The 19,449-nt window shown below is 59.2% G+C and overlaps 1 protein-coding gene across 3 annotated transcripts in view; it reads left to right on the forward strand.

The window, feature by feature from the left end:
* The window catches only part of RPS6KA2 (ribosomal protein S6 kinase A2), a 154,837-nt gene that overhangs the window by 103,860 nt on the left and 31,528 nt on the right, over positions 1–19,449 (forward strand). For all 3 annotated transcript variants that reach the window (XM_053668717.1, XM_053668718.1, XM_037126123.2), the window contains 4 exons: positions 4,730–4,846; positions 7,416–7,497; positions 16,596–16,676; positions 18,615–18,694. In XM_053668717.1, coding sequence (XP_053524692.1) covers positions 4,730–4,846; positions 7,416–7,497; positions 16,596–16,676; positions 18,615–18,694 — 360 coding nt within the window. The remainder of the gene's footprint in view (positions 1–4,729; positions 4,847–7,415; positions 7,498–16,595; positions 16,677–18,614; positions 18,695–19,449) is intronic.

Raw genomic sequence — 19,449 nt, forward strand, 5'->3', positions numbered from 1 at the left:
CTGCTCCTGGAGTTCAAGGCTGTGGCCCATCCGGCATCTCCCCCGGCTTTTCCTGTTTCCACGCCCGCACCTCGTCCTTCCTGCTCCCCAGGGTCCTGAGCTTGCGGAGGACTTATTCTTGAATAAAGCCACCTTGTCCAGATCGCAAGTGCCCAGTGGGACCAGTGGACTGATACGCGTGGGGAGTGGCCCATCTGAAGTGGCTCAGCCCACACTTAGCCGGTTAGAGGTGGAAAGAAAACTCCTGCAGAACCAGTTTCTTGGGCAGTGAGTGAGTGGACAAGTCCTGTGACCTCATTTCCCGATGGCTGGCACCGGTGGCCGCAGACATGTTCACCAAGACGCAACCACGGCGATCTGAGGAGCGGAGCAGACACTGGAAGTCACGGCCACTGCTTCCGTGCACCTTCCTGGGGCCGGCTCAGCGTGCGGCCAAGCCTGGTCCTGCTGTCAGGACGGTGTCCAGGCCGCGGCCTGGCACCCGGGTTCCCAGGAAGGACCCACCAGCCCGTCTGCGGGGAGGCGGCCCCTTCCTGTTCCTGGAGTCTGTGGTTCAGGTGTCTGGTGCTTCTTTCCTTACGTTGGTCACATGCGCAAAGAGCACCCACTCTGCGCCTGGTAGCGCTCAGTGCGTGTCCTGTGGTGGTGCCGCATCTCTGGTAACAGAGCCGCACCCTCAAGCAGTCCAGAGTCAGATGGTGATGGGGTGCGGGGGCGACAGGATGTTTTCTCCCAGAAGGGGATGGGGGGTCGGCTCCCGTCTGCCACCCTCAGGGGCCGCAGAGGCTACTTGGAGTCCTGTCCACGTGGAAAGAGTTCCTGAGCTGCTGTTTCCAGCAGTGCCGTGGATTAGGTGTGGCGAGGCTTCTCGCTGAACACAGTTAGAAGTACTGGGTAAAATAGCCTTTTCAGAGGGTTTCAATGCACAAGTTGGAACGTCTGCAGGAAAGGCCGAGAGGCCATGGAGAAGACAGTGGAGCTCGCTCTGTCCTGCAGTGCAGGTGACAAAGCTGGAGCGTTGGGGTCGGTGAGCTCGTGGCCTCACATTGCACAGGTGACAGGTCCCTGCGACTCACCCATCTGTGTAGGAGGCGCACCTGTGCCTGGGCCCCTTCAGGTCCCCACAATCTGCCCAGAAAGTGACGTCCTACATGGCAGTCAGTGACTGCTGGGACGACCTCTCCCCCTTTTTCAGCACAAAATCCAACACGTCCAGGTTTTATTTTCTATGCCTTTGTCATGAATATTTCCCAACTTTAAACGTGTACTTACTTTACTTAAAGTCTCCTTTCCGTGACATGAGAGCAGATGACCCAGAGCAGAGATGTGGCCCGGGGGGACTTGGGTGCAGACAGGAGCGCACACCGTGCTTCGCCCCCTCTGGCCGAGGTCCGTCCCGTCTCGGCCACTCACCGGCCTCTCAGCTGCTGTCTCCCTGCCCAGAACCCCCACCATCGTCGGAACTTCAGGCACATTTATCAGCACTTAAAAATTCATCGTCATAAACGGTTTTGTCACATACGCACGCCCTTGAAGCAACTCATTTCTCCAGTTTTCCCCTCTCACATCGGAACATTTCTCAAGTCCCTGCTCGTGAAGCAAGCCCAGCCACGGTGCCGGCCTCTCCCCCAAATCCCCGTTATTCCGAAAGAAACCCACTGACAGGAGCTTTACTAGAAACCGGGTGCCGAGCGCTCTCTGTGGAGGCCTCAGGAGCAGAGTGTATTTTCTTTTTTTTTAATTTTTTTAAATTTACTTATTTTTCAAGTATAGTATTCTGTCTTTTACTCCCATCCCAGCCCACCCCACCCCGTGCTCCCCACCTCCCTCCCATTTCCACCCCCCTTAGTGGTTGTCCATGTGTCCTTTATACTAGCTCCTCTAAATCCCTCCCCTTTTCCCCCCGAAATTCCCTCCCCTGTCCCCTCTTGTCGCTGTCCCCCTGTTCTCTGTTTCAGTGTCATTGTTTTTATTTTGCTTGCTTGTTTGTATTTTCTTAAGAGAGTGGCATCCAAATCCACAGAGTTCTAGATAGAATGACCTGCCCCGCAGAGCAGAAACACGTCTCTGCCAGAATGAGGCACCGTGGCGTTTCGTCCCCAGCCGCCCTTTGCTGCCGCAGCGGTGGCACCTCCGGAGACCAGGGCGCCGGTCAGAGGCGGGCGCGCTCCTCCCGCCTCCTTCCTTTCTCGGCACACGGGCCCTGTGGTCAGCACGGATTCCAGAGCTTTTTGCTTTCTTTCTTTCTTTCTTTTTTTTTAGTTCTTGGGAAAAGCAGAACAAAGTATCCACAGGCGAGTTCAAGTCTAAATGTCAGTGTGCGTGCAGAACTCAAAAATCTCAACTGTGACGCTTTGGGGGTTTTTTCTGTGGATAGTTGAGATTCTTTGCTGTTAAAGACCGTATTGATCTGAATGAAAATGAGCCCTGACCGGCATGGCTCAGTTTCGTCCCGTAAAGTGAAAGGTCGCCGGTTCAGGCCCCGGGCAGGGCACCTGCCTGGGCTGTGGGCTGTTCCCTGGATGGGCCGTGTGCGGGAGGCAGCCGGTCGATGTTTCTCTCCCTCTTTTTCTCCCTCCCTTCCTTTCTCTCTAAAAACAAATGAATAAAATCTTTTAAAATATATCGAATAAATGAGACATCAACTGCATTGCAATTTATCCAGGAAAAAGCCCGCGTGATGCTGTTTTGGGAGATGAAATTTAGCGTGTGCTTTGGGTGCCTTTGCTCTAAATACTGACAGCGAGAATCTATGTAAAACTTGAAACCTTGGGAGACTCATGTCTAAGCCTCTGGTCCGAAATGTTCAGCGATGGCCCAAGAAGGTGAATTCTGCCGTGGAGCTGGGGGGATGGGTGGAGCAGGGATCGAGGTGTGGGGGTGCTGACCCCGATGTCCCTAGAAAGGCGTCCCTAGGCACAGCGAGTGGCGCAGGGCGACCTGAGGCTCCAGGGCTCGGTGCTGGGTGCTGGGTGCTGGGCACAGCACACTGGCCAGAGCCGGACAGCCCTGTCTGATGACAGGTTCCCAGAGATGGGGGGCCCCTCCGGTGTCCCAGCAGGTCCAGTGACCCCAGCACCCCAGTTCGGGGTCTCCAGACTGCCAGAGAGAGCAGCCGAAGGACACAGATGACGGGGAAATCTTCGGGGAACACACACGGGCTGTAAAACTGCCCGGGGAAGGACCGGCAGGTGAAGAGCCCTCGTCCCAGGTCACCTGCCTCCTGGGCCATTCTGCTGACGCCACGCTCTCTCTCCCACCCTGCCTTTCGGGGTTGAGTGTCCCCCTTACTCAGCAGTGTGACCGAGCTCACGTGGCCAGAGCAAAGCCCCGGGAGGTGTGGGTGGGAGACTAACTGCCTTTTTTATAACGTGGCTGTTGTGTTACCGCGGCTGCGGGGTTGAACCTGTTTCCGGAGGGGCTGGGCCTGGGGAGGCCTTGGTGCAGAGGGCGGGCGGCCGGCAGGGGTGGCCCCAGGCGGGGTGGGGTGGGCGGGTGCTGCACTAACAGGCAGGGGGTGTATTGTTCTATTCAACTGACGAATCTTCCATTTCTGTCTTCAGCGGGGGAGTGGGAGGGAGGAGGGCACGTGGGCGTCCGGGGGAACTGGGAGAGCATTTTAAATAGCTGCCTTCAGCCGCGTGTTCTAAGTGGGGAGTCCAGTCTCCTGCAGCCACACCAGGGACAGTTGTTCCACGGAAAACGAGGTGACACAGAGCACCCCAGGCCCCCCCTTCCTGTCTCTCCTGTTACAAATGGAGAGATTTCCCTCCAAAAGCTGCCCAGTCTCCTGGGGCCAAAGGGGCCCTGTGGTCCCGGGAAGCCACGGGGAGGAGTGGAGGGTCCTCCAACACAACCCCCGCCCCAACTTTCACCTGAATAGGACGCCCAGAGCAGCTGTCTCCTGCGCCCCTGCCACCTCCTGGCCTCCCTGAGCGGAGTCCCCCGGGGTCGTGTTCACATCCTCACAGAGAAAAAACCATTGTCTACGAAAATGCTGAGTGATCGTGGGAGGAGAGGCGTCAGGGTGTTCTCTCTAATCATCGGAATTTTTAAAAGGCGAAGGGAACTGCTGAGGCCCCGCCCCACGGAGGGGGCTTTCCCAGCAGGTCGACCCTCCTGCCCTCTGGAGGGCGTGCAACGCGGTCACTGGATGACGGTCCAGCGGGGCGATGCCCAGTGCTCTCTGTCAGTGACGCACGTAGCCCAGACCGGGCTTCTTTCCTGCTGGGGGGGCTTCTTTCAGGGCAGCTGAGACCCCTGCTTCTGTCCGACACACGCTCTCTGCGATGGCAGTGAGCCGTCCTTTGTAGTCAGTGTGGCCGGAACGTCAGGGACAGTGGGACTGAGAAGGAGGAACGTACCCGAGCATCACAGGCTGCTTCTGTGTGCGGAACACGCGGCGGCCCTTCCGAGCAGCAGTGTGGATGGCGGAACGAGTTGTCAGGGGCCCCTCATTTCTTAGTTTCCAGGCAGGCCTGCCCCTGTCCAAACGGATGCCCCAGGTGTTCGGAAGCAGGGCCCGTCGCGCGGAGAGTCCCTTTCCGTCTCCTTGTGGTGCCGGCAAGACAGAAATCCACGGGGCCAAGCGGAGGCTCCCGGCTGGCAGAGGGCATCTTTGGCACAAACCTGAGCTGACCAAAGTCGTAACCTCGGCGTAGGACAAAACCGTGATGCATCCCGAGGACACTGCTGATCTGTGTGTTCACTGAGTGCCACTGTCTTGCAGGAAGAAGGTGTTGTCAAGGAGATCGACATCAGCCACCATGTGAAGGAAGGATTCGAAAAGGCTGACCCTTCCCAATTTGAGCTGCTCAAGGTTTTAGGACAAGGGTCCTACGGGAAGGTGAGTTCATCTTCAGTTCCTTCTGGGTGAGTCTTGTTCCCCTGTGGCCAGTCCCCCATCTCAAGGCGGGGCACTCGGACATCTGGGGACAGGGATGTGGTGGAGATGCCCCTGAACATGTGGCCATGCGTCCCCACTGCCCCACGGCCCCAGGAATGAATTCACGGCGCCCCCCACTCGGCAGGCCCCACACACCCGGAGATGACACCTCACTTCCCACAGCCAGGACTCTGTCCCCACGGAGCCGCGCAGTGCGGACACTGTGCCCCTGAGCACCTCCTGCGTGTGTCCCTCCTCTAGTGTCCCCCGGGCGTCTCCTCCGTCCCTGCGGTGAGCAGGTTATTGACCCTGAGCCCCTGCAGGTTTGAAAGCACATCCTCAGCAGGTATTTTGTTTAAAGAAAGGACAAAGAAGAGAACAGGATAGAAAGAGAAGGGGGTGCCTGCCAGGGGGGCGCTCGGGGTTGGGACGGCGCCCCCGGCCCCCTCCTGACCCGAGTGTCACCCACATGGCTGGTTTGCGTCTTTAAACCCAGTGTGCCATCTGAGAACAGTGATGACGCGCACTGCTTTGGGTCCTTTTCCTGGGGACTTCGTGACCACACAAATCCCTGTGGCAGTTGCCAGAGACGCGTCTGTGCCTGGGGCTGTCTGCTTTCGTCCCCGTCCCCGTCACGGGCAGTGCGTGAATTCTCCTCCAGCAGGGCCTCGTCCCCGCCCGGCAGGACACGGGCGCGAGAGTGCCCAGGGCAGTGCTCACACGGCAGGGCCGAGCGGGCTGAGCCCTGAAGCCGTCCACCCTCCCGGCGGTGTGAGCAGGGCAGTCAGCGCACTGCCCACCCACGTCCCTGAGGGACGGACCGTCCCCTCCTCCCCTCACTCCTCAGGGGTGATCACCTGCCGGTGGGTAGGAGTGTCTCCCCCAAATGTCCTGGGGCGTGCAGATTTCAGTGCTCACATTCTGAGAAGGCATAAGACCAAAATTCCAAACCTTCCCTCTTTCCTGTCAGTCTTTTATGGGTGACAGTATCAGAATCGGTCTGTCCATGTCCTCCTTTGGGGACACTGTCACTTGACGTCCAATCAGCTCACGTGTTGGGGACACAGAGACCTGTCATTGGTCCAGGTCACGGGGACTGCCCAGCGTTCTGCCCCGGAGTCGGGTCGCGCCTTTGCTGATCCTGGTGGCACGTGGGGACCGGGGGCCGTTCAGAACGACACCCCGTGTGCCCTGCACACTTCCTCCGGAGCCTTAGACGGGGCTGCTGACGCGGCAGATCTGAAAAGGAAGTGCGGGGCCCGGGAGCAGCCGGAGGCGGGAAATCAGTGTTCAAGCTCCGAGACTGGGGAGGTGTCAGAGTGGCCTGGGCACTGCTCCCGTGACATTCCCTGCTCCCCGAGGGGACAGACAGGGGGAGAGAGAAACGCAGGTCAGGGCTGGATGGGACTCCCCGTGCTGAGAAAGCCGGTCGCCTGGGCTGGGTTCATTTGGAAATTGGGTTTTGCTGTGCTTCATGGTCTCCTTCCCACGCTGCTGACGCTCCTCGGGTCCCCTGCCCCTGCAGGGCCGGCAGCCACCGACAGGTGGATTTTCCCTGTTCTTCCCAAAATAAAAGTAGAACTCTAAAAACAGACGAGACAACGGCCACCTCCACCAACCACTGCCTTTCTAGAGCCCGAACAGAATAGAGGGACGTTCTGCGTGCAGCTCCTCACACAAAATCAGACATCTTTTAAACTAACTTCTCGCCGGGCTGCGCATGGGAGCACAGTTTTCGATCAGAGCAGGTGGACGGGGTTCTCAGTCCCCCTTCCGGCCACGTGGATGAGCTTGTGGGACCCCCACACCGCAGGGCCCACGGGAAGAGGCAGAGGGGTGCACGGGGCGCACGGGGCGGGGGGCTGTCCCCGGGGCACCCCAGAGGCCGGTGCCAGACCTCGCCCTCCCGAATGGCGCTCGCTGTCCCCCCGTGTCTCCGGTTTCAAAGCAGGGGGTTCGCTGTTGTTTAGAAGCCAATCTATCGGATACGCGGAAGCTACTGGAAGGTAAAACCACGGGGAAGGAAGGGCCGAGTCAGAAAAATGAGTTTCCCCTGGGAGCCAGGCCTGTCCCGGGGGCCTGGAAGTGACTCAGGGGGGCTTCACCGTGGGGCTCAAAGGGACCTTCGCAGGAGACTGAGCGCTGTCCCTTGAAACTTGTCTGTTTGTTTTTTAAATAAAGGAGGGTATGGGGGAGGGGGCAAAGGGAGAGACAGCGGGACAACTGCAATAACAAAAACAATAAAACATAAAGAACGAAATAAAAATAAACAAAAAACAGAGGAAGGTGGTGTCACTTCTGACATAAAGGTTTAACGGCCAGCGAACCGCCCAGAGACGAACCATGATTCCTCCTGCGCGAACGGAATGAGGGGCCGCTTCCTGTAGCTGGGACGTTGGGGAAAATTCTACGTTTTCCTGCAGCGTGTTTACCCCATCGGGAGTTCTAAACTCCCCGTGTAGCCCCTTGTCCGGTGAAATAAGGGGCAAAGCCGCCCGAGGGTTTCAGCGGCCCTGCTCTCTCCCCGCAGGTGTTCCTGGTGCGGAAGGTCGCGGGTCCCGACGCGGGACAGCTGTACGCCATGAAAGTTCTGAAGAAAGCGACCTTGAAAGGTGAGGGCCGCGGGCGGGGCGGGGTGCGCGTGGGCAGTTCCTGCTCTGCCCGTGTCCGCGGTGGGGCACCGCGTGGCGTTGGCAGGTCCCCGAGCGGAGTGCCTCTGATGCGCGTCTCTCTAATTGACGATGAACAGTGTAAACATCTCCCTGAGCATTTCACGTGTCCCTGCACACGGCCCGCGGTCTGCCGTGTGGCATGAATACCGTCCTGCCGCATATGCTCCGCTCGTGCGCACCGCTTGGCAGGAGGAGCGTGGGGGGGGGGGGCGAGCAGGTGTCACGGTGATGCCTGCGGGCGGCGCAGCAGGCAGAGCAGCCCAAGGGCTCAGACTGAGGCAGCACGTGGTTCGGGCTGTCGAGTCCAGTGACTGCGACAGAGAGAGGTGACGCGGGCCGCCACCTGGGCCAGCCCTCGGGCGCCCGCCCTCCAGCAGAGCCCGGGTTCTAAGTGCAGGTGGACACGCAGCTGTCCTCCAAGATCTGCTCTGCACTCACCAGTGTCTAGCGAGGAGCACAGGGACCGAGCCCCCACCGCGTCGGCTCGGATCATGGCCTCTTTCCCACAGTGGGAGAGGGAGCCCTGTGCTAAGCAGCGAGGAGGCCACACTCGCCACCTGGGCCAGGGCAGTGGGACGCGGAGCATGTTATCACATATGCTCCTGGTCCCTGACCCCAGGGAGGAGGTCATGGAGCCACCTGGGCCGCTCCGGGTCGCTCTCAGGAGCAGAGTAGGCCATAGTGGGGGCTGTCTTTGTAGGAGCAAAAGGGTGCAGCGGTCCCCTCGGCTGGTCTGGAGGATGCTGGGCAGGCAGGGAGCTGCACCCTGGGAGGGGTGGACCCGATGGGGGCAGCCCGTCCAGCATGCGGGGGGACCAGTCGGTTGGGGAGCCTGTCCGCCTAGGTGAGGGGGACTTCTGTGAAGGGGGGAACGCACGCTAGGCCTCTGGGCCCTGAGACCTGAGGATGTCAAGGCAACGGTGGGCACCAGCCTTAGACCCCCGGGCCTCCGAGAACCCCTGCTCAGGCCGCGTCGCTCCCTCCACTGGAGCCACTTGCTGTCCAGCTGGTGGACGGGACGCACAGTTCGATCTGCATGTGACCAGTGACACAGACGGTAAACACACAGGCCGAGTACGCAGCAACCAAACCAAATGATGTCACAGAAGGAGACTTAGGAGGTGGGGGGCTCCCATCTGGAGGGTCTTAAAGAGAAGAAAGGAGCCAGGGTGTCGCTGCAGCCCAGCCAAGGGGACCCCCTTGTATGGGCAGGGGCTGCACCAGAATCGCCTGCATGTGTTCTGGAGAGAACATGGTCTAAACACATTCCTGGGTCCGCTCCTGACCTGCTGAGTCAGAGTCTCTCAGGGGCAGAGCCTAGAACCTGACTTTGTTAACCTGTCGTCCTGGTGACCTGGTGTGCGCGAAGCTCTGGGTCCAGCCGTCTCAGAGCCCTACCTTGTTGCAGATATGCTACATTGGTGCAGATACGCTACGTTGTTGCAGATACTCAAGTGTTCCTGCTCTCTCTAGTGAGTGTTGTTTATTGTAGCCGTGAGTGTATCCGCAAACCTGTCTGTCGATGGCACTTGGCCAAATAGTCCAAGGTTCTGATAATAACATCATTTTGAAGAATTGTTTTGTTTTATTTTTGTAATTTCCTATATAGTACTGACACGTGTGGAAACAAGGATGTACAGGAAAGAGTACAAGAAACAAAAAAGGTTTTGTCTTTCTCTTCCCAAGTTTTAATCAGGCAGTCCCTTCAGTGGACAGGAGTTCCTCAGAAATGGAAAGTTGAATTGGCCTGTGTTAGCTCAGGAGCGTCCGAGAGTCTGAAACTGCGTGGCCACTGCGGCGCCGGCTCCAAGGTGAGACACGGAGCTGCCGGGTCACCCATCGTGGCCTGTGTCCACACAAAGGCTTATGCAGGGCTGTGCACAGCCCCACCGGCTGACGCACGGTGGCCAGAATCCGGAAGCACCCGAATGTCCTTCAGCGGGTGGACAAATCGGATGTGGCACAGCCACACAGTAGAGTGCGCTCGGTCGTGAAGAAGTGACACACTGGCTCCTGCTGTGACGTGGGCGCATCTCGCGAACATCACACGGAAGTGGAGGAAGCTGGTCACAGAGTCCTTGTGCTGCAAGTCCAGAGAAGGCAGATCCAGAGACAGTAGATGTGTGGTTGGGGGCGGGGCTTTAGGGCGGGGGCGGAGCCTTGGGGCGGGGGTGGGGTGGGGAGCATGACTGATTGGCCATGGGGTTTGGATGATGGAACCACTTTAAAACCGACCATGGGGACAGCTAGAAAACCGACTATTCTAGAAACCCCTGAACTGTGCACTTTCAGTAAGTGCACTGAATGACATACAACTTATATCTTGGTGAAGCCATCATGTTAAAAACACCAACCCCTGCTAGCCTTGGCTGGTGTGACTCAGTGGGCTGAGCTCCAGCCTGAGAAGCAAAGTCACCAGTTCGATTCCCAGTCAGGGCCCAGGCCTGGGTTGCTGGCCAGGTCCCCAGCAGGGGGTGTGGGAGAGACAGCCACACATTGGTGTTTCTCTCCCTCCCTTTCTCCCTCCATTCCCTTCTCTAAAAATAAATAAATTAAAAAAAAGAAAAAACCAACAGCTGTTGAAGAGCATGGTTGGGGGGGGGGTTCTAAAACCCTCTCCCCCCCCCCCATAGCACTGAGTGGGCAGGTCCCAAGGCAAGGTCAGTGGAAATGGGCAGGTGTGACCTTCATCCTCACGGTTGCACTGCTCCTGGAGATGACGCACCGGCTCAGTCCGTCAGCAGACGCCACAGTCACCTCGCCGGCGTAGGCACCTCGACCGTGAATCTTTCCTTTCATCTGTAAATCACGGGGGTTCCTTCCCCCCTCACACACGACCTCCCGCCAGTCGACTCCGTGGCCGTGCTCACTGCTCTGGGGAGTGGAGAGAAGGCTCCTCAAATGAGGAGCTGGAATTTGTTCTTGGTTCAGCCCGTGGCTAAGCCCACAGCCCGCCCGCAATAATTAACCGCGACCTCTCAGCTCACGTGTCCGTCCGTCTCAGCATGCTCACCCTCCACGGACGCACAAGCTCCACGCCTGTTTACCACCCAGTCCCACAACCCCAAGACGATGAAGTGTGCGCCCCGCCTGAGCGCAGCCCGGTTAAACGCACGAGTGTGTGCGTCGGGACAGGGACGGGCCCAGTGCGTGCAAACACTGACAGACGTTCGCTGGCAGGCGGATGGTGCCGAGGGAAATGCGTCCACGAAGACCGGCTTTCATCTTCTCCACGCCCCGTGGTTCAGGTGCGCGGCACAAATGAAGCAGGAGGCTTCACATGCGAGCCCTCCCGGCACCGAGTGCCTGGCTGTGTGAAGTCACTAGCATGTCGTGCCCACAAGCCGTGTCCAGTTAAACACCGGAACACCGTTAAACACGTGTGATTGTGCGTGCCGCTCTGGAGACTCACCTCACTTCACATCACAGAGTCTTGAGCTTTCCATACAGCCCATCGCTGGAGACTAGTTACTTCTGTTCCAGAAATGCAGTTGGGAGGTATTTTCTTAAGAGAAAATAAAAGCCATCCTTTTTGCCAGGTGGGGCTTGTCCTGATCAGGGGTCCAGGGAGGGCTGACCGGCTCCCCCCACCCCGCCACTCCAATGGTGCTGCCCCTCCCTGGTGAAGGGGGGGCATGGTTCAAAGAATCCTGTGAACTTGGCTTTGCTTCAGCGCCTCTGCATCATTAGCCCGAGTCACTCAGATATTCTGTAAACTCGTGAATATTCTGAAACTCAGTTTCCATCCCCTCGTCCTCTTCCGTCTGTGGGGCAGGTAGTTCTGGGGAGTGTGGGCCAGCAGCACGAGCCTGGGACTCCAAAGCCTGGAGGGGCCAGCGCCTCCCAGTGAGCGGGTGCGGGGTTCGCACGGTGGGACCCCTGCTCAAAGGAAAAGGCGCAGAGTCGGCGTGGGCGCAGTGGTCTCCGCTCAGAACACTGACTGACGCGGAAAGAAGCTTCAGTCGGTGCCGAAGTCTGAACACGTGCCAATTCTCCTGCCGTGGGGTTTGCACCCGGATGACTGCAGATTCCCAGGGGCCGGGGAGGAGGGAAAGCCGGTTGCAACCGTGCTCCTTTCTCGCCCCTGTTGGTATTACCACCTGCCCTTTGCAGGTGAGGAGGCTGAGGCAGGAAGCGGTGGATGCACTTGCGCACAGCCTGTGGGTTGGAGGGCGTGGGGCGGGGGCCCCAAGCCCCTTCTCTCTACACTGGCCACTTATACCAGTTGTACCAGTCATACTCTGCTCTTCACGGGCTGGTTTTCCCAAAATATGGTCTGAAAGGGAGAGTAAAATAAAACGACTGCCCACTGCCAAGGTATCTTTGGTGCCTCGGGCCCTCATGAGGCGAGGTGGCCTCGGGTCAGAGCCACTTGGCTCCGTGTCCATGTCACGAGGCCACCTGGCGGGAGGCCACTTCTGAGTGGCTTCCCACCGGCCAGGCTTCCAGGGACCGTGGCTGTTGAGCTACTTTGTTAGGACTGAAAGGGCCAACGTTTCAACCCCTGCAAGCCCAGAACAGGCCCGTGGCTGGAGAAACAGCCAACAGGGCGGGAAGTCCTGCCCCTGAAGCTCTCCGTGGGCCCAGGGGAGCAGGTCCCCCTGGAAGTCAGGGCTGTGGGGCTGGGGTGTCATGGAGAGGTGGGCCCGATCCCCGAAAGCGGGGCTTTCAGAAGGTTGCTCTGGGTTTGCTGACTGTCATGTCCACCAGGGCAACTCCCCAGGGCGCCTCCTGTCCATGTCCCGGGGAGGGAGCCCGGCCCCTGCACAGTGGGGTGAGTGCTTGGGTGCCCCTCCTTCACCTGAGCCCCAGGGGCGTGGGGACTGAAGAATTCGGGGAGGTCACCCCTGCTTCCAGGAGGGGCAGACGGTCCGCAGAGCAAAGCAAACCATGAAACCGCCTCACCTTGACCCTCCGAGCTGCGGGCAGGCCACAGGCGCAGGGTCCACGTGAAGTGCAAACTGTCTTATTTTGCACCAGTACCTGCAGCGTGTTAGTGAAAACCAGCCTGTGTCTCAGCACAGCCTGGAACGTTTTTCTGTTTACATCCATCGTGGCCCGCGCCCTGGATTCCGGCTCGCCCGCTGATCGCTGCCCGGACGAGGCTCCGTCTGCTCAGGGTCTGTCCCTGCCGACTGCCGTCTGGGGCTCTTTCTCTATTGTCTTCAACACAATACGAGGAGTGTTTGTTCAGGCTCCCGGCCCTTCCTCTGTTTGTTTCAGATAATCTCCAGTTCTTTGGTTTGCCTTCCAGTGCTGGGTCTTTTGGGACGGCCAGTCCGTAGCTGTCTATGGTGCCATCTGTCCCTGTTGTCCTTACACAGAGAGTCCACACAGGCATTTTCTGTGTTGCTGTTTGTGGGGCTTGCTTCTCTTTAACACTGAACTCTTTAATGCACCTGGGATGTATTTGTCATGTGAAATGCAGGGTAGAAAGAGATTTATTTTTCCACCATGACCAGCCCGCCCCTGGAAGTTTGAGCGTGAGCTGTTTCCAATTGTAGCAACATGTTCTTTGGTTTCCCCACCAACCAGCACGCGACAAAGCAGGGTCATTGCCTTCCACACAGATGCGAACTCCATGACAACTTGTCAGTGCCAGAGGGCTTCTGGGTCCTCTTGATTCACATCGAGGACAGGGCTTTGCACGGAGGTGACAAACAGGTGGAGGGGCCAGGTCCCCTTTCCCTGACACCAGCTCTCTTGGTCACGTCCTCGGGCTGGGCTGTGGGGGCCGGACAGGGGGATGGAACAGACACTTTTCCCCAGAAGATGACCCACCTCAAGGTGGTCACCCACAGTCCCTGTCAGCTGGACTGCTGTTTGGAGATCAAGGAGCCCGGCCACACGCACTAGGTGAGGCTGTCACCCTGAGGCCATCCCTGGGGCCTCGCTGAGCCTGTGTCCACGCAGCCACTTGCTCGTCTGATGGCATTGGAAGGACACTCCCACCCTTCGCCCCTGCACGCCTGCCGGCCACTGGCCAGGCCTCCCCCGCCGCCCGCACCTTGGAGAGACGTCCATCGCCTGCTCTCCTCCCTCCGGGTCCTCAGCCGGCACCCTGGGCATCTGTCACCAAGTGGACGGATTTCAGTTTTTGTTCTCCCTGCTGAGACCCCCTCGGTGGTGGTCCCCAGGTGGCGGTGGGTGGAACCTGTGCCAGGACGGCCAGCAGTGGAGACCCCCCTTCGCTGCCCCCGTGACCTGCTCCACTGTCTGGTGTCCATGTCCTGAGCTGCAGCACCATCGTGGCGGGCGTGGCGCCGTCGGGGGGTCTGCGGCGTTCCTCGTCCCTGGGAACGAGCTCGTGTGGGAATGTGTCCTGAGGGACTCATGCAGACGCTTCAGGTCCGCCCCAGACAGACGGAGTGGGGTGGCGGGAGCCCCGAGGTCACGGCCGCAGAGCCAGCGTGGCCCCATGAGCATGCACCTGAACACAGAAGACCACACCCAAGCTCCCAGAGCAAGACGAGGCGACCATCCTGGGGGCCCGGGAGTGGGAGGGACGGCTGTCCCTTTCTCTGTGGTGACGTGCAGGCCACGGAACAGTGACTCTTGAACTGGTCCTAAGTGGCAACCCAGCTCAGCGGGGTCCCAGAGCTGAGTGGATGCCACCCCATCTATTCCCAGAAGGTCTCATCTCCCCGGGCAGAAACTGTCCCCGCAAACAGCACCCCACCCTTCCCCGCCCCAGAGCCCACCTTCCCCCTCCCGGGTCCCTCCTAGACGGGTGGACGGGGAAGCCTGCTGCGTGTGCCTTCTGCATCACTCCCCCGCCCCTGCATTGCAGCAGGTGTCAGAACGTACCCCTTGGAGGCTGAGCTGCACTCCAGCGTCCAGATGGGCCACGTGTCCTCTACCTGCCACCCGTGGCTGGGCCCTTGGGCTGCGTCCACCATCCGGCCGCTGCGGATCGTGCTGCTGGGAGCATGCGTGCGTACGCGTCTGCTGGGGGCCCCGCTGCCAATTCTTGTAGGGGCGCACTGGGAGTGGAGTTTCTGGGTCACCCTGGGCACCATGTTCAACTTCAAAAAGCAACAGAGCCCAGGCTGGTGTGGCTCCGTGGACTGAGTGCCAGCCCGAGAACCAAGGAATCACCGGTTTGATTCTCAGGCAGGGCGCATGCCTGGGTTGCGGGCCAGGTCCCCAGCAGGGGGCACGTGAGAGGCAACCACACACTGATGTTTCCCTCTCTCTTGTTCTCCCTCCCCCACCCTCTCTAGAAATAAATGCGTAAAATCTTCTTTTTTAAAAACAACAGCAAGTGAGCTCACTTTTTATTGCAGTGGGGCCAGGAACAAAGTCATTCTCGGAGATGTCTGTTGTTCATCTCTTGAAATATATAACATATGTATCTTCATATTCTAGAATCCAAGTTATTTCATTAACACGCTCTTTTTACTGTGAATTTGAAACAGTAAAACAAATTAATTAAAAGTCACTATGGAAAAGTACGGTTTCAACTCAGGAGTCGATTCTTACTGAAACTCTGTCACCTTTGGGTGACGAGCAACTTAAACTAGGTCAGCCTATTTATAATCCTCGGTCTCAGAGAACCACTTTAAACCACGGGGTAAGCATTATTTTAATTTAACTCGTCCACTTATCCGGAAAGATTGCTCCTAAATAGCCTAAGGGAACTTAGAGAAAGCAGCTCTAAGATGAAAAATAATGGGCTGTGCTTCGCTTGTCTAAGGAAGCCACCGAACGGTCCTCCATGGCGGCCGCTCCATTTTCTGCACCCGCCGGCGGTGCCCAGGGTCCTGGCTTCTCCTGGCCCGGGCTTGTGGCTGGTGTTTCATCACAGCCGTCCTCAGGGGGGGCCTGTCACAGCAAACTGAGGGTCGTGCCTGGGCGGGAAGCTTACACAGCCGTGTGGGGAGACTTGCTGCTGGCCCCTGTGGGGGGGCGGGGCAGTTCACCAGGACATGGTGCCCGGTGAGCCGATTCACGTGTGGGAATCTCGGAGTTGTTCTCGTTCTCAAGTGGTGATCGTTTTTGTTTATTTTTGCCTCAAATTCCATCTGTATTCCCAGATGGCTAAACTTGGGGCAGTGTCGCCACCAAAAAGAATAGCACTGTAATTGGTTGTAACAAACTAAACCTTTTTCAAAATCTGTAGTCTGTAGTGATTTAATCTCAGAGAGAGAGGAAGAGAAGGAAACTCACTGTGGATGTCCAGTTCCGTCGGAAACGGGAAAATTACCATTTTGTAACCCTTATGACACAAGCAAGGACGGCAGACGTGAGCTGGCACCACTGGAGGAAGGGCTGCCAGGTCCCCCACACGTCACTCAGCGCCCGGGCATCACCCGCAGGTGGCGCCCTGCTGATGGGGGTGCGTGGACCTCGGGGTGAGGGGCTGCAGACCCGCTGCCCGAGCCTTGTAGCTCAGCGAGTGGGTGGCGCCCGCACCCCTCATCTGCCGAGACGCCCACCCTCCCTCACAGAGCCCCCAGACCCACCCTCGGCTTGCAGTAGGGGGGCCAGAGTGGCCGTTCCTCCGTCCCGGCCAGAACGAGGTGCGTGGGCGGGAGGCACGGTCTGGGCTGTGGGGCTGTTCTGGCGAGGAAATGGACAGAGTGAAGGAACACAGGGTGGGAGTTCACGGGTCCTGGGCCGGGGGGGAGAACCCGGCTGTGAATGACGGGCGGCGGGACTGGACTGCGGGCTGGAGGTCAGGTGACAGCCTGTCCTGCTGCCCGTGTGAGAGGCCGTCCGTGTTCTCAGGGGGCGCGGCCCTGGGGGTCGGGTGTCCCGGTGCCACCGCTCACTGACAGGCCGCTGGCCGTGTGAGTGTGTGTGCTGCACACATGTGCGCACGGCACGTGTTCCTGCGCGTGTGCAGCGTGTGCAAACATCAGCAACGTGGAAGCTGCAGGAGGGTTTGGGTGATCGTCGTCCTGCTGGTTCAACCTGTGCACACGTCTAGAAGTTTCTGCCACGAGAAGCTGGGGAGACGACTCGCGCGGTGCTTCACACTCCGAGTCGGGGACCCCACTTCCTGCCCCTGAGAGCCTTCGTCCTTCTGTCCGCAGTTCGGGACCGCGTCAGGTCGAAGATGGAGAGGGACATCCTGGCCGAAGTGAATCACCCTTTCATTGTGAAGCTGCACTACGGTGAGTACAGTCAAGCGGCACAGAACGAAATAGCGGGGCCGCCTGGGAGGGGCCGCCTCCGCGACACTACAGGTGAGTGACCCGTCAGGACAAAGCCCCTCCCCCGGCCACCTCCCTCCCCGGAGGCCGAATCTCCCTGTTTGTCCTCTCCAAAGGAGCGAGGGACCTATTTGTGTCTCGGAAACCTCACGTGCCGCGGCCACACTTTAGTATCCTTATTATTCTTCAGTCGCGGTCCCTGGTTAAGTAGAAGGCGTCTCCTGACCCAGCCCGGGGTGAGGCCCCGGCATTTCGGTGAACGGTCCTTTCTCTGGAGCGGGGACAGTGAGCGCCCCCGCATGGTACGTGGCCGCTGTGGGCCTGGCCTGGTAAAGGGGGAGCTGCACACCCTCCACTCGCAGCTGCCGTGACGCCCGTTTGTCGGGAGACAAAGCCGAGGCTCCGAGCGAGTGGCTTGGCCCAAACCCCTTCCCCGCAGGGCCGTCAACCCCTCTCCGTCGGCTTCCTGCCCGTCACCGCCTCAGAGAGGCCGTGAGGGACATCTTCCCATCTGAAACGGTAACGTGGGGGTGGCTGGTGTGGCCTGGCCATGTTCAAGGTCAGTGCCCGGCTGGAGCCACTGACCGAGTCAAGTGCGGCAGGAGCAGAAACTGGCACCCTGCTGGGTTCAGAGGCCGGGGAGGGTGACGCTGGGGGAATTGTGACATTTGCTCGAATCGGGAGCAAAGACCCACAGGGGGGGGGGCAGAGAATTCTAGAAACTTCGGTCCTGTTTGGAAATTCTGTAGCTTTTCCTCTCAGAAATAATAGGAGCAAATGCAGGTGTTAACTTGCTAGAAACCCAGTAGCTATGGGCCCTGAGGTCGCATCCCGAGAGGCCAGCCTCCCCGTGCCCGCCCACCCTGTCCCTGCCGGGTTGCCGGCTCAGACCCACCAACCCCTGCCCTTCCCACTGGTGCCCGGGGGGCTTTCTGAAGAAGTTAAGAACCGGGCGTCTCACAGGATTTTTAGGCGCATCCCCCGCCCGCCCTCTGGCTGATTGAACAGTAACGGTTCTCCCTCCACCCCGGGCTGAGGGCAGAGCGTCCGACCCGCACTGCAGGTGACGCTCTTCTCAGGGAGGGCCTGCCGGTTAGGGGCTCAGTGTTCTGTGACCTGGCGCCGATCCGCCCAGCGCCTGCTTTCAGGAGACAGACAGAGTCTCCGTGTGCTCAGACGCCAGGCCCGCCCCGCACACCCCCGGCAATCGTAGACGCCCACCGACAGCAATGGCAGCGCCGAACTGCGCCCCCAGCGGCAGCAGCGGTATCTCTCCTGACCTGCGTGCCCGTGTCCAGCCCTACGTGCTGGACGTTCGTCCTGGCTGGGGGGCTCGAGCTCTGTCCCTGGCCTGGAACAGGGGCAGCGAGCCCGCGGCGGTGGCGCTGCGTGTGATCAGAGCATGCGGGCCCCCAGTGCTGCTGTAGGGGAATCAGTGACGGGTGTAAAGAATACCGTCCACAGGGGAGGAAGGGAGACGCGGCCACAGGTGGTCGGAGCCATCGTCCGCACCAGACGCCCTCCAGCCAGGGTGACGCTAGTGAGCGCAGTTGCACCCAGAGCCTGATACTGACTGTGGGGACAAGGACAGCAAGTGGGCCATGTGTCTTTCCTTCCCCTTCGTGATTAGAAAAGAAGGGAGGAGGGAAGGAAAAGGGAAGAAGCCTCAAGACCCTTAAAAGTGTCAGAAACAGAACTCGTTAACATGGAGTCCCTCTCTCTGAGTCCCGCCCCCGCTGGCTGTCTCCAGCCCATCCTGACCCCGTTTCCAAAATGACCCAGCGTCACAGGTTGCACAGTGTCGTCTGAGACCAAGAGACCGAGCCCGGGAAACACCCGCTGCAGGGCTGTGGGGACGGGTCGGGGAGGCTGACGCGCTCACTCTCCCTTCTCCTGCAGCCTTTCAGACAGAGGGGAAGCTCTACCTGATCCTGGACTTCCTGCGGGGAGGGGACCTCTTCACCCGGCTCTCCAAGGAGGTGAGGGCCTCCCGGGGTCTGCCCAGGAGGCCGGCAGCCGAGAGAGAGGGAGGGCCTGAGGGGTGTGCACATGTGTGTTTTCTGTGCAGGGAGACTACATGTGTGTGTTCTGTGTGTGGAGAGAGTGCATGTGTGTGTTTTGGTCCCTCTCAAGAGTTTGTGTCTGGTCCCTGGAGCAGATGCCTGGCCCCTGCCCATCTGCACTGACCTGCACCTTAGGACCTGGACTGGTAGAGACATCGGGTTGCCCACTGAGCCCTGAACTGCGGCACAGCGGGGTTCTCATGCACCAAGTCAGGTGAAGGGGAGGTTAGCGGCCAGCAGAACCGGTTACAAGCCCGTAGCTGTGCCAACAGTTTAGAAAAGAAACATCCATCCGGGAAGGGCGCTGGTTGAACGTAGAGGGCAGAGCAGGAAGTTCCAGAGGCCAGAGGGAGGGGCGACGGCACCCAGATGCCACGGCCGGGACTGGGGCACGCGCCCCTGCCGCACCGGGAAGCATCCTCTTGTGAAATGGATGTGCTCCATCTGCGTTAGCCGGACCCGGCCACCATCCAGTCCCCAAGCTGCCTCACGCTAAGTTCATGCTCAACAGGCAGCCTTGAGCCGATTTTCAGGCCTGTGTCCAGAGGGAGAACTCTGGGCTTCCGGTCCTGTGACCCTGAGTCTCGTGGTGAACGTGAACACGGCTCCCCGTACCGACCTGGCTTCCTCCGAGGCGACCCCAGAGCGTGCACGCTGCTCCTAACTGCTGC

The sequence above is a fragment of the Artibeus jamaicensis genome, unplaced genomic scaffold, assembly GCF_021234435.1.
Source record: "Artibeus jamaicensis isolate MK-2021 breed Jamaican fruit bat unplaced genomic scaffold, CSHL_Jam_final contig_497, whole genome shotgun sequence".
Classification (NCBI taxonomy): domain Eukaryota; kingdom Metazoa; phylum Chordata; class Mammalia; order Chiroptera; family Phyllostomidae; genus Artibeus; species Artibeus jamaicensis.